General features: G+C 44.9%; 1 protein-coding gene across 1 annotated transcript in view; it reads left to right on the top strand.

Moving 5' to 3' along the window:
• Positions 1–14,082, top strand: part of YAE1 (YAE1 maturation factor of ABCE1) — a 210,472-nt gene that overhangs the window by 94,540 nt on the left and 101,850 nt on the right. The window contains exon 2 of the mRNA XM_085607437.1: positions 13,131–13,288. Coding sequence (XP_085463563.1) covers positions 13,131–13,288 — 158 coding nt within the window. The remainder of the gene's footprint in view (positions 1–13,130; positions 13,289–14,082) is intronic.

A 14,082-nucleotide genomic window follows, 5' to 3' on the forward strand; every position in this document is an offset into this window, starting at 1 on the left:
AATCACTGGACTTTTCACACGCTCGTGCATGTGTTTTTATTTTTTGGCTTTATTTCCATTGGGCTTTGCATGCGTCTATCCAAAAAGACAGGAAAAGACAGCACGCAATTGGGCAAAGGCGGGTGCATGTCCCACCTTTCCCAGTAAATGTATCCGCCCACAGCCTACGGCTTGCGGTTACAAGCAGGGGCGTCATCTGTTCGGAATCATGTTTCTAATTAGCGCGTTTGCGGGAGCCGCACGGCCGTGCTGGTTTGTTTTTCTCTTGGCGTGAGCTGTTGTATGTTTGTTTATATCTGCTCACATCCTCTCTCTTTGGTCTTAAAACGGTGTACGCGATTTTACTAAAAGCATGTGTGCTTTGTTTCAGCTCAGCAGACATTATGCGTTCTCTTAACTACTTCTTGCTCTTTACTCTTTATTTAACTACCGGCGGACCGGCGTAATGGTTTCAAAGTGTGTGGCTCGTATATGTGACACTGATAGTCTGTGCTGCCTGCTGCCATGGGTTTATCGCTGCATTGCCACTAACGCCAGGTCTACTTGGCTCCAGACATTCCTTCTCCTTCCTTTCTGCTGAGTTAGAGTTTTTTTAGTTGATTTTAAAAGCAAAATCAAGAAGCACATCATATCTATGTCTGCTTATGAGAGGGCATGGCCTCCTAGTCTTATTCCAAGTACCCTGTGACCTTTAACCCAGACAGCGGGTAGCAAGGATGCCAATAACCCATACGCAAGGAAAAGGCTGCTCTCCCGCCAGTTGGATAGTAAAGGACAAAAAGAATCAGGGTGCACTGCCACCTCACGCTCTAGGGGCACAGCGCCACTGCAAACAGCAGCTGCACTTCTGACAGTAGCCTAGCGCTTTTACACCACATGGTACATCTGGAGTGCCCTCAAATCGGAACCCTCTTTCTGCTTGCAATTTGATGTTAGTGTTACAGACTGTTGTATTCATCCTGGGCAACAGTAAACACAAATTTCAGCAGCATTTCAGTCCAAAACGTTATATCCTAGGTGACGTGGTGTCATGTCTTATTCCCAACATTTGTACAGTAAACTGCTATCATTCTTACTCTCAGGGGATGGGTGCCATTGCCAACATGAATTTGGGGCCGGCGTCGAGGGGAGTCAAGTTGCCCACTCTTTGGCAATGTGTGGCTTAACGGCTAGAGCAGCCGACTTTTAAGCTGGGGGACCAGGTTCGAGTCTGGCTGGAGACTCAAAACATCCAGTGATTCTGGACAAATCACTTACTCTCCCGCGCCTAAAAATGAATGCGTCCGTTTGTAATGCAACTGGTGCTCATGTAAAGGGCTCCGATACCTTTGTGTCGAGTTCGCGCTCTATAAAACTGCTAAAAAAAAATCTGCAGTGCGCTGCACAGTCATAGTTGGTGCTGCACAGCTGTTGGGTGGAATATATTAGTTTAGCGCTTTCTGTATTAATGTAGCGCAAAATCACTTGCTGTTTATTGCATTCTGCTCTGTTGCCCGGCCTAATAAGGCTGCCTCGTTGAGCCGCATTGTTACCAATTACGCGGCTGCATGTGGTGTTGTGTGGGTGGCGACGTGGCATGTTTAATCGCCTTGCTCTAAATGGTTTGTGGGGGGCTGTGGATGTGCTGTTGAGGGTAAAAAGGCAAGGGGCAATTAATGTTTAAAGGGGCAGTTAGCTACGTCCGCCCATTACAGGTTTCGGGTACTTGGTCTAAAAAGAACATTACTTACTTCATCGCCAGCACCTCACGTGAATAAATCTTTGCCATGCCGCCTGCGAGGGGGCCATGAGAATTAAATTGTTTATTAAACTGCGGCCTTTTTCTCCCGACAAAGGCTTTTGTTTTGTTAAAGGTATGGTCTGGGTGTTAAACTGGTACTAAGTAGGTGCAACCTATGTCCAGACAGCGTTAACAAGTGTAAAAAAAAAAAGACAGAAAAATGAACTAAACCTATCAGAAAATGTGCCGGATAATGCCACATAATTTGCCATTACTTGACACTTAATTTAGTCAACCCTGCCGCATAATTTGGCCGTACCCTGTCGCACAGTTCCATGGGCTCTGAATATGATGGTTTGGCACACACCTAAATCAGGAGCTGAGCCGAGTGTGTTCCACTAGTGACTTGTCAGCTCATTAAGCAATGGGGGAAGCTCTTGACAGGTCCCTGGTGGGGGATTCTTCTAGAATACTTCACATGTTCCGGCTAGTGTACTTACAGTATGATGTGTTGCCACCATTTGCACTTGCCTGCATTTTACCACATGAGTGGAAGATCTGTTATTATAACAGACATCTCCACTGGTCGAACTGCATAGACTGATAGTCTGCACTGACTTCTGTAGCTCAGTGTTACCACGGTACATTACAAAGCATGTTAATGTCCATTACACACAGTGATCGCGTCCTTAAACATCATAGGGCAAAAAATTGTGTGGCCGGATTATTAACAGGATAATGTGCTGCATGGCTAAACATTTATAAGGTCCCGAAGGCGAGAACTATTGGCTATGCCAATGCTTGTTCTCCATAACCCATTCATTTGCTTTTCTTAATTACAGCTCATCTTTTTCCTCTTCGTTCTCTCCTAAATGCACTTCCTTGCAACTCCTTCACTTCCATCGCCCCATAACCACACACCGCATGCACTCACTCGCAAGCACTGCATTTCTTTTACTTTCACCTTGTCAATGTTTTGATAACTGTGTACCTTCTCAACAAACATTTGCACAGAAGCACAATTGCAAATGGAATATGTGACCATTGCTCTGTTCTCTCCGCAGAGAGGCCAAGAGTTGAATGACCATGTATTTTGAACACCTTTCTGACCCACTGTGAGAAACTTGCTGCTTTCAACCTCAACGCCACACCTTTCAACCGTGGCCCGTTATAAACACCTGAAGGTGACTCAGTTCAAATTATACACTATATAAGAGTAATATGCTTAAAAAATGCAAAAACACAACTTCCTGAAAATAGCTAGCAGGGGTAGAGAATGCAAGATTAAATAAAATGTGTGAAATATAAACAGGAACGTATTTTAACGTTTTTTACATTCATTTTTCAGAAAACCATTAGTGTTTTTTGCCATTGAAGTCAACATGAATATAAGGCCCGTTAGGGATCAGTTTTCAATGTCTTTTATATTGCTTCCGGGTCTTAGACCCGGAGGGTCCTGACCCAAAGCGCTGAATGCAAGAAAGGTGATATATGATTCGCAAGTACCTATGTCCTCTGATACAGCACAGCTCGTAAACAACATTTGATTTCATTCCAGTACTCAAATGTGCGGATCGTATAAGGAAGGAGGAGTCGGGGCTTTGCTGGATTGTTTTGGGAGAAGGCATCATAAGCCTTATCTCGCTGAGCCCCACCGCCTCATAACATAAATGCCCCTCCCCCAACCCTGACTGCACACTGGCAGAAGCCGAGCATGGCCCAAGGACAGTCACAGGGCTGGCATTCCTGTCATACTGTAACATCTTGATCGCCGGCATGCAGTCTGCTCATGCTCTCAGTCACTAGACAGTGTGCGTGAGCAAGATGCATTGACACCATCCCGAGCTGCCACTGGAGCCTGAAGTGGAGAGAGACATAGATAATGCCAACAGTCCTGCCTCTGGACACTTCGCCAGAGGAGAAAATGTTGCTCTGGGCAAGAAGCTTCCATGGGTTGGAGCTCTTTCTTTGAAGAGGCGGAAGCGGCTATTTGGGTCAATGTTCTGAAACCATGGTCCTCGAATGCTTTGTACATGAATATAAATAAAATCAGGAATTCTCCATGAGCGATAAATTGCTTGCCATGGGGGTTATCTTTAGGGGTTTTGTAAATTTATGGAACTTCCTTTTGCATAATTATTTGAAATTTTAAAAAATTGTGAAATGCGTTGCCACTATATTGAGGTGCGAAATTCGTCCTTGCATCCGTTTTGGAAGCAAGTACGCATTTTGTTGTAATGTAATAGTACAAACACACAGATGCTGTCAACAACAGCTGCTTGCATCCTGCTCGTTCACATTGTTCTCGTGGTCCCACAGTAGGATTTTACCAGAACGGACGCCATTACCATACACGTCGTAATTTCGAGAATTTCATGTAACGAGTGTAATTCAAAATGCTAGAAATTGGGCAAGATTAGTCAGGGGTAATGAAAGATAGCTTTGGCCTAGTTAGCATGACCAACTGTTGTTGGGAGGCAGGGTGGTGCGGATCAGTCCTTGGTGTGGGGCTTCTATCCTGGTGGGTAGACTGTTCTGGTAAGTGCCTCTTATGCATAAAGATGTCTGGGGTTCGAGGTTGATGCCGAGGTTTTACTCTCCTGAAATGTGGATGGACGTCCTGGTAGAAATTTCCTAGTGGTCTGGCTTAACGGCTAGAGCGGCCGACTTTGAAGCTGGGGAATCAGGTTCGAGTCTGGCTGGATGCTCAAACACCCTGTGATTCTGGGCAAATCACTTTATCTCCCCATGTCTTAAAAAACACATGTCTTTGTCAAGTAATGCAACTGGTGCTCATGTAAAGCGCTCTGATACCTTTGGGTCTATATAAAACTGCAACAACAACAAAATGAAAGGGAAGGAAGGAAGTAGAGCCTAAGGCAGTAACAGAAACAGGTCGTCTCTTCGAATGTAGTTACTGGTGATCTATCAAACTGAAAGCATATCGGGTTGAATAAACTAAGTGAACTGGTAAGCTTGGGCCTAACCAGAAGAAGGAGGTATATAGTATGTAGAGAAGGAACGTAAACTGGATGCTGATCTGGGCTCCTTACAGTGAGAAGTCTATTCTGTGGGTGAAAATAAGGGAAGGGGAAGTAGACGATCTGTCCAGATGAACGAGGGGCAAATTCTTGAGGCCACGATCTTGGGCGCGGTTCAGTAAGGGGGTGGTCCCAGTGCTAATGCAATATTAAATGGACATCAACATCACCTGATAAATCAATTATAATTGATTTATCAGGTGATGTTGATGTCCATTTAATATTGCATTAGCACTGGGACCACCCCCTTATTGTACAGCACTTCACCCAGGTCCTAGTGACGCTTCTGGATTTAACCCCATTATTGTGGAACACTATCTTGGGTGCAGTAGAAGTAACGGCCTTGTAGGAGGCACTGGTCAGTGAGAAAATATCCAAGGAGTAGTGCAAGAGCTGGGCGTTATTTTCTGAACTCAGAAGGCATAGTGTGAACTGGTGGAAATTGGTAAACCGTTGTAGAATAATGTTATTTTCTGAGGCAGTGTGTAAAGTCTATGATTTACCGGTAGTTGGAGAAGATTGGCGACATCTGCTATGTGAGCAGTGTAGGGCCTTTCATCATTTGATTTACTGATTCAGTCTGGAAACTTGCAATGTCCCATTTACTCGAGGGGGGTGGGGGAGAGGCATGATTTGCTTTACCACTTCTTAACATGCTATTTAAATCCTGTCGGGTCTCTATTAAATTACCTGTTGCCGTGTGCTTTAAAATGCTCAGTTTAATTTCACATCTCCTTTCCTCCTTAAATTCTCAGCTCCACTCCTTTGCAAATAAGGCATCGAGTCCCATCAAGTTTTAATCAGTTATACTAGTCAATGTTTTTTTCCTAAATCCTATTTACATATATAGTAATGTCTCCAGTGAAATGACTGATCCTTTTAGTAGAAGAACTTAACTTTAATGAAAGTGTGGTTGTATCCAAAGCATGATGACTTCAAAACCAATACTGGTATTGTTTTGTGTGTAAGTATTGAATCAAACTTCATCTACCTCTGGACATACACATCCAGCGACTGCTCTTTGAAGGATGCACCAGAACTAGCTTGTACTAGGACGGTCTGAACTTGTAACAGTTCCCCAGTTTTAGGTTTTTGCCTCCACGCAAGTGGTCGATAGAGTGAGAAAAAGAAGTCCTTTTACTACATGTGTGCACGAGGACTTCCGCCTCTGGAGAAGAATGGAGGCTTGTGTGTGCTGCATTTCATAATAGGCTAGAATAATAGGGCTTTGATGAACTGCTCCCGATCCGATGGGAAGAGACTTTGTGACTATTGGCAGCTGGCCAATAGGATCCGAATAGAAGAAGGAAGACCAGTTTGATTTCTTCGTCATAAGTTGTGCATAGCATTAGTACACAGTTTTTCATTGAGAACTTCAGCCCGAGTAAAATGCACGAAGGGAGAACCGAAGCAGAGTAGTGCCAGCTAAAGACCTTTCTTTGTGTTGAATGAGCTGGCTGTGGTCATGGCAGCACAAACCGTGCCAATAGAGAGCACAAAGGCATTTCTTTTAAAACCAAACACACAACCGTTGTCAGAAACTATGCAGTGCACACTGCATGATGGTGTTTATTTAGCTCGGTGTGCAGAATAAAATCACGGCAGGCATTTGAAGGGCTGATGTGTTCTTCACTGGGGTCGAGCAACCAAGACATAAAAGGCAGTATTAGAATTAGCACTGTCCACAGCGTATATAGTGAAATTGAAGGCGAAACTGGTAGTTAGATTCAATTGATTTGTTTTAATCAGATGTGACTCTTCCAACTTGTGCCAGGGAGAGATCCGGTAAATATTCTAGCTTGTATGTCTTGTAAGTGCAGCGGAAATAGCGGCCTATTACCATTCCCTTAGTCTGCAGATATATATTTTATTCACAACTTGTGCATGGTCTGTGTGGCTTGAAAAAGGCAGCTGGTGAAAAACATGCTTGTGGCTTAACTAAATTAATGGGATTGGGATGTAGATTTGCTCATTTCTCTCCTTGAGCCGTGATGGCCTGCTTTAAGAACTGTAAAGAGAGAGGCCCTATCCTTCAATACACTCGTTAGCAGGGCTCTGTCTACTGCAATTCGCAGTGAATTGTGATCTTACTACATTACACAAAGATGGTGTAGCTACAGCAAAGGACATTTGAAGAGGTTAAGAGAACGCTACAGGCTATGATTTTCCAATACATAGTCACCCCACTGCTCTCAGTAGTGGAAATAAAGGAAAAATAAAATGATAATAACTGGTTGTTAATATCAGTTTATTTGTTCCTGCTGCGACAGGGTGGGTCTGCTCTGGTCTCGCAGCAGAGGAGGAGTAGTGGCACCCTCCTAAGTAGGCACAATGACTGTTTGGCCGGCCCTCTGTGGCTGGCCAAACAGTCATGCGCACTTTGCATGTTCTCCATGTAGGCTGCATTACAGTCTGCGTGGATAACATGCACATGCTCAGGCCCCCATTCCCTGGATGAGCGCCGAACCACGGCGCTCAGACCAATCACAAGCCTGGGTGTGCTTCCTGACGAGCGGAGGGACGGCGATGAGCCTCAAGGATGTAATTTAAGTTTTATTTTTTTCTTTACTAGAGCCCCCCTCCCCCTCCTTGCCTTTCCCTTGCCACCCCGATCTGTGCCAGCCGCCACTGCATCAGGTTGCAAAAGAAGCTACCCTTTGCCGGTTGATCATCGACATCTGTGGTGGTCCTCCTGCCAAAGGAATCAGTATCAGCAGCCTCATTGTAGACTCTGCTCCTGTTTTACTGTCTGGAAAGCAGTGGAGATTCCTCCGCTAAGGGAGAGGAGCGTCGCTCCAATTTTCATTATAATTTTATGTTTTCCTGCTGCAGCTTTGTGGGCAGGGCGGTGCGGGGAGTGGTTTCCCCTCAAGTGCTCATGAATGTTTGGCCTGTCGTCTCGGGTCGGCCAAACAGTCACGCGCACTTTGCATTTTCTCCCCTCAGAATGCATTGCATCCTGAATGGAGAACATGCCCAGGCTCCCACTGCCTGTCTGAGTGCCTAACCACAGCTCTCAGACCAATCGCAACACTGCATTGCAGCATTGTGATTGGCTATGGCGAGCCTGGTGCTTCCTGCTTCCTATTCTGGCTGAGAGAGACGACAGAGGGACGACTGAGCAGAAACGTGGCAATCAGGTAAGAGGTAAGTTATTTTTCCTTTTTTTTTTCTCTCTTTTTTACACCCCCTCCACCTCACCAATCGGTGCCGGCTGCCACTCCTGGAAAGGCCCTGGTACTCCTCCACATTCAGACTTTGAACAGGTCAATGCCCTCCTGAAGCACTATCCATTACATGTGCATGTTTGGGTGGTGGGATTTTGGAATATGGCGTGTAGAGATAGATTTGATCTTCAGCCTTGTTGGCAACTTCTTCTGCTCTATCCTGTGGCAGATGCTTCTTGTTCTTGAAATGTTCTCTGGGGTATTTATGATGGTTATGCATGGGCAACTCATAGCGGAGCACTGGATTGGAGTCACAACACTGACTGGCAAACTTGGGATTTTCCTTTTGGGTGATGCTAGAACAAAACCTCAGGAAGGCCGACTCTGAATTCTCATGTGGAATGTCAATGATTTGTGTGAATATCAAAAGGGAAGAGGTTCTTAAAACAGCTTAGAGGCTTGACCCGACATACTCTTTTTACAGGAGACTCATTGAGTGGGTAATAAATGCCCCTTTCTAAAGCGATACAGCTTTTCACAGGTAGTTTATGCCGACTTTACTAGAGGGTCTAGAACCACTTCCATATTAATTCGGAATCTGGTTCCTTTTCAGCTGTTGAGGAAATGGAGTGACAATATGGGGAGATATTTGACGATTGCTGTGATGCTGTACTTCAGGCCCCTACCCCTGATAAGTGTGTATACCCCCTTCCCCTGACTGCAACCTTTCTGGAGGACTTAGGTCAACTACTACTTCAAATTCCTTCTGGCTCCTGGTGTCTGGGAGCGACTTAAATGGAATGACCGACTTGGATGCTGGATAGGACGGGGATAATGGGTCCCACTCCGTGGATTTCTACAGTGGTCATCAGATTCCTTGATGCCCGTGGGGTGGCAGACATGTGGAGTGTGTTTAGCCCTAGTGAGTGCCGTTACACATTCCTTTTCAGTGCCCACAAAACCACCTTGAGATAGGACTATTTCCTAATGTTGAATTCTGAGCGCCAAAAAGTCTCTAATGCACATATATTGACCCATGTCTTGTTGGACCATTCACTGGTTGAGCTGTCAGAATGGGGGCTGGTAGTGGAAAGCTGGCCTGGCGCTTGTGAACTTCGTAGCTTATTGGCATAAATTGTAGATCCCATATAACCAAAAAAGACTGAAGAATACTTTGAATGAAATGCGGGCTTGGTGGATTCACCCAAAATGCTCTGGGAAGTCTTCTTAAGAGGCAACCTCATCAGTTATGTGTCCGGCAGGCTCTGTACCTGACAACAAGTGGTGGTAAATCTAGAGTCACAGCTCCTGGATTTAGAGTAGGAATATTTTGAGACTTCTTCTTTGGCCATGCTCCCCAGTATTTCTCACAATTTTGCCGCTCAGAACAACATATACCATTGGAGCAACAAACCCATCAGTATTCTATATGGGTTGTTAAAAGAGGTCAGATCATGCAGTTAACTGTTCAGCAGGGTGGCAGAATCATAGGTAACTAGGACATATCAATGACCTTTGCTTCGTATTACTCTACGTTATAGACGCAAAGTGCCATCTCATTAGGCTCTGCACGGTTTTCTGGATGACCTCCCATTGAGGCATCTCTGCAAAGACGAGAGGGCCCCTTCTGGAGGATGACATTTACTAGTGAGTTACTATCTGAGCAACTGAGCAAGTTAAAATCTCACAAATCCCTGAGCCTGAATAGGTTCTCCACTGAATTTGTTAAGTTGAATTCATCTAGGTTGATTGACCGTTTTGCAAAAATGCTAGAAGAGTCCCTGTAAATGGTGGAGTCCCAGCCGGATCTGAGACTGGTCGAGCTAGTGGTGATCCAGAAGCTGAGTCGGCCTTCTGAACTCTGTTCTTTGTATTGCCCGCTCGCCCTCTTAAGTGTGGAGGTCAAGATCCTGGCTAAAGCCCTGGCAGACCGCCTTGTTTAGGTGATCCGCTCACTGGTGTGATACTGGATGAGTCCGTTGCTTGGAGGAGAAACATCCAACCACAAATTTACAACTGAAGAATCGATATAGTGTTCTGGATGCCCTTATCTCTATCCCTACTTGGCAGATAAGAATTTTTAAGATGATTGCAGTTCCACACTTGCTTTATCAGCTACAGAACTTCCCTTTTGCGATCCAGTATTCATGTTTTTCAGACTGATCAATTCCATCATGAGAACTTTTTTGTGTAATCAAGGGTATCCCAGAATCACTCTAGATAAGTGTTTTACGTCTCAACATGGTGGGTTGGGTGGCGGGGTTGCAGTGGCAGTTGTCACCTCTTATTGCAGGGCAGCCCATTCACTAATTATTAATGAATGGTGGTATGATACACATGGAGACCCAGCCTAAGCATCTGAAAGATGGATTGTGCGGGGGGGGGTCAGATTTTACATTTGCTCTCTGAGGTTGTACCCATGTCTTCTTTCCATGCCACTCAAGTAGTTTTCAAGTTATGGAGTGATGCATCCAAGGATGTAGGCTGGGGGAATAATTGACCTAGGAAACTCCCCTATGGGTAGGGAAGAGTAGCCAGCCTCTGAGCTCCTAGGTTTCGGAGGGTGGGATGATATTAGGATTTTGCATCTCGCTTAAGTTGCGATTGGAATATGATATGCCCCTTTGCGGACCTGTTGAAAGAATATTACCCCCATCAGAGCCAGTTCTTCTGATATCTTCTGCTCCACCATGCTCCTTCGGTCTTATTGCTGGACTCGAACACCCTGAGTTTAGCTCTCTGGAGGCTAGGTTATTGATAGGAGAGCTGAGGGAACATAAAATATCACAGTTCTATTGTTCACTTGTTGCCATTAGTTCTGGGTTACAATTTAATTTCGGTAGAGTAATCAGAGTAATTTTGTGTTATTCTTTTGACACAGAATTACCAAAAATTACGCGATTATGCCTGTTCACATAGTTATGAGTAATTTTGACACACATCCTACCGCAGGAGCAGAGGAATAATTAACGTAGCGAGCGACTGCTTCTGCTTGTGTTCTGTTGTCTTTAGTTCTATTTTAATAGCGCTAAATACATCCTTGGTCCATTTTGCAAGGGTGAATTTTGCTCTAACAGACTAGCTGTAAATAGTGGGTTATGCTCCTCAAGTAATTTTGTTGTAATTTCGGTTAATTACACTACAGACATTTTCACAAGTTACACCTACCCCTAGTTATCTCTCCAGCAAGTTTTGACTGGATGAGGAGGGTTGGTATTGGGACCTGGGGGGATTGTTGAATTATGATTGGTGAGAGGCGTGAGCTGCTCCTGTGAAGTCAGTCATTGTGGCACAGTTTGGTTTTAGTCAGTTGAAATATCTCCAGCATACCAACCTTACCAGAGTCAAGCTGTGTAGGTTTGGTATTATCTCTTTATCTCTCATGTGCAACCCAGACCTGGGACCTCATACATGCAATGTGGTGCAGTAACACCTTCTGGAGCAGGGTCCTGGCCACTTTGAGTGAAGTGTTGGGGTGGACGTTGCCGAGTGATACTAAAATGACTTGTTGCATTTAAGTTTTGATCTAGACTCCAGAAGATATAATCTGGCACTGCTCTAGCTGAGTCTGATAATAACAAAGTGAGCCGTCGCATGGTTTTGGTGTGATCCTGAGTTTCCATCCCTTGAGACTTGATGGAGGGGGTTGGACCACTGTTTGGACCTGCAGCTGCCAATTTACTGAGGAAGGGTCTGCCCGCAAAAAATAGGAACATTTGGGGTGACTGGTGTCAGTATAGTGGTATCCAGATAGACTCAATTCCGCCTGACGCTGGTGAGGTTCCTGGGAGGAGTTTAGTAAAGGGGGTTCTAGGATTGTCCGGCCGTGATTGCTGCTCTGTAGGTTGTGCATTGTACCTTTTGCTGTATAATTGAGTTTGCCAAGGATTGTTCTCCTATGTTATTGTTCTTCCATTTTTCCTTGCAAAAGTAATAAAATGTCTCATAAAAAGAACTAGCAAATTTGTAATGTATTTTAGAAAACGTTAGGAAACTTGAAACACTTTTTCCAGCATACGCAAAAATAGTCAAAAAAATCAATCGGAACAAAATTTAGTGTGCTGTGAATTTACTAATCAATAATGTTTATTTACATTGTCTATGGATTTGTAAGTACCGAGTGGTAATTTTTCTCCAACCAGAAACTAGCTTCATGCGGACACCTCACACCCTAGGAAAGTCTCGGGCATTTTATTTGTTTCCTGCATTTTGGATGCTCTAATAGTGATATTTACTACTTTGCCGAGTGCTGGACCCAGCTGAGGGCTGTAATTTGCTTGACCAGTACACGGCTGCTGCAAAGTGATCAGTTGTGTGAGTGAAACAGCCTAATGTAAATTGATGACACACCTGTAAGTGTCCCTATTGCAGATATGTCCGCATGGTATGGTCTTTTAGTTTGTATTGCAGCCAAGATGCCTGAACCCTGGCTTTTTCACCAACAACACTTTAAATGATGGGACTTTAAACGAGCACCGACCATGGCAAAAGTAAAACTACAAAGTTGTAGGATGCAAAGCGTTTGACTAAAACAAGGGCCACCCACTCTGTGGCCTCATTGCAGCATTGCTACAGGGCCCTAGTTAATGTATTCCGCATTGCCTTCAGGGACACTGCACTGGTAGAGCTGTGGAGACGGACCAGGCAATATAGAATTCCACCAGCCAGTCGTACAAATAAATGACTGGCGCTCGGGTTGAAAGTGAGGTTTTCAGATGAAAAGCTCTACTGACCGGAGAGGAAAGAGATGGTCATTTGTTAACTGGTTCACGTGGATGAAGCTACCCAAAGCTCTACTTTATCAGTTTGTAAGCGAAATTATTTTGTGATGCATGGTGTATTTAAAGGCGCCGATTAAAAAAAAAAAAAAAAAAAAAAAGTTGTGTGTAACATCACTTGTGTGTGCGTAGTGCTTTGTTGTATTAGCGGTCACGTGGGGAATGCTGCGAGCAAGGCGCGGGAAATACTGCAGTGTTCCAGTAGCAATGGTTTTTGTGGCTTGGTAAGCTCAGTCCACAGAGGACATGCAAACACCTGATCGTTTTGGGTCAGACTGCGGCTACATTAGCTGCACCTCCGACTCGCTGTCTCCTATATTCTCCTCCACCTTGAGCACGCACAGACGGGTCTTCCCGTGAATTGTAATTAGAACAAGCTATGTTTAACTTTTCGAAGTAACTCTTAGTTACCTTTGCCACCTAGGTGCCTTATTTGGAGTGGCAGACCTGGAGCGTTCCAACATGCCCTGGTCACAGGCAGTGCAGCCGCCCAAAGGCGACGATGACGTGTTTGATGAAGACGCGGATGACATGCAAGTTTTGCAGCAGGAATGGAAGAGCACAATGGAGAAACGAGTCAAGGTAATGCGTCAGTAGCGTGTATTATAGTCGATGTCTGATCTAATATTAGAACTACCCTGTACCACTCCAAACCCTCACCAACCAGTATCTGTCACTGTCAGACTGCTCGAGGACTGTTCATTACATAAAGGTCACTGCCGTGTGCCCTAGGCTAGTGACCTTACCATGGTGTGTTCCCCACCTCACGGGCTCCTTTATTTCTCTCCTTTTCTTCTCCTTATGGTATACTCTACTTTTGTCCTTGAGGCTTTTCTTTGAAAGGTTTAAAGCATCTAGTCGTGCTGATCCCCATAATTTTCCTATCCCGCAGGAGCGCCTGGCCAGCTTTTGACAGCTGTGCGCTTTATTAGTGGCATATTCTTGAATTTTTTTATTCTCGAAGCTTTCTGACCCTTTTCGCTCAGACTTCCTGTGAGCCTGCATCGAGCGACCGACCCCATGACGTAAAGTGATGCACGCAGAATAGCTGTGGAGGCAGGCCACAACCCGAAAGCCTATATTGGCTTGGCTTTGTGGCGTTTCTTTATGGTGGTGCCTGCCTCCTCTTATTGTTTCTTTTACCCCGTGTGCTTTTCCCTTTTTTGCTTTATCAGCTGTAGCATCTTTACCCATACATGTTGCAGTTTAAGAGGGGAGTCTCCGGCTCCTCGACAATTTTTTCATTTTTAAGGAGGTGCTCTTGCCTGTGCCGCCGCCTTCTTTCTGACACTTTTATTTTCCCTCATTTTCAACTGTCGTGGTAAGTATTCCCATGATGTGGGTTGTGAAGTGACAGGTGGGGTGAATGTGGTGAT

This window comes from Triturus cristatus, chromosome 5_2, assembly GCF_964204655.1.
Source record: "Triturus cristatus chromosome 5_2, aTriCri1.1, whole genome shotgun sequence".
NCBI lineage: Eukaryota > Metazoa > Chordata > Amphibia > Caudata > Salamandridae > Triturus > Triturus cristatus.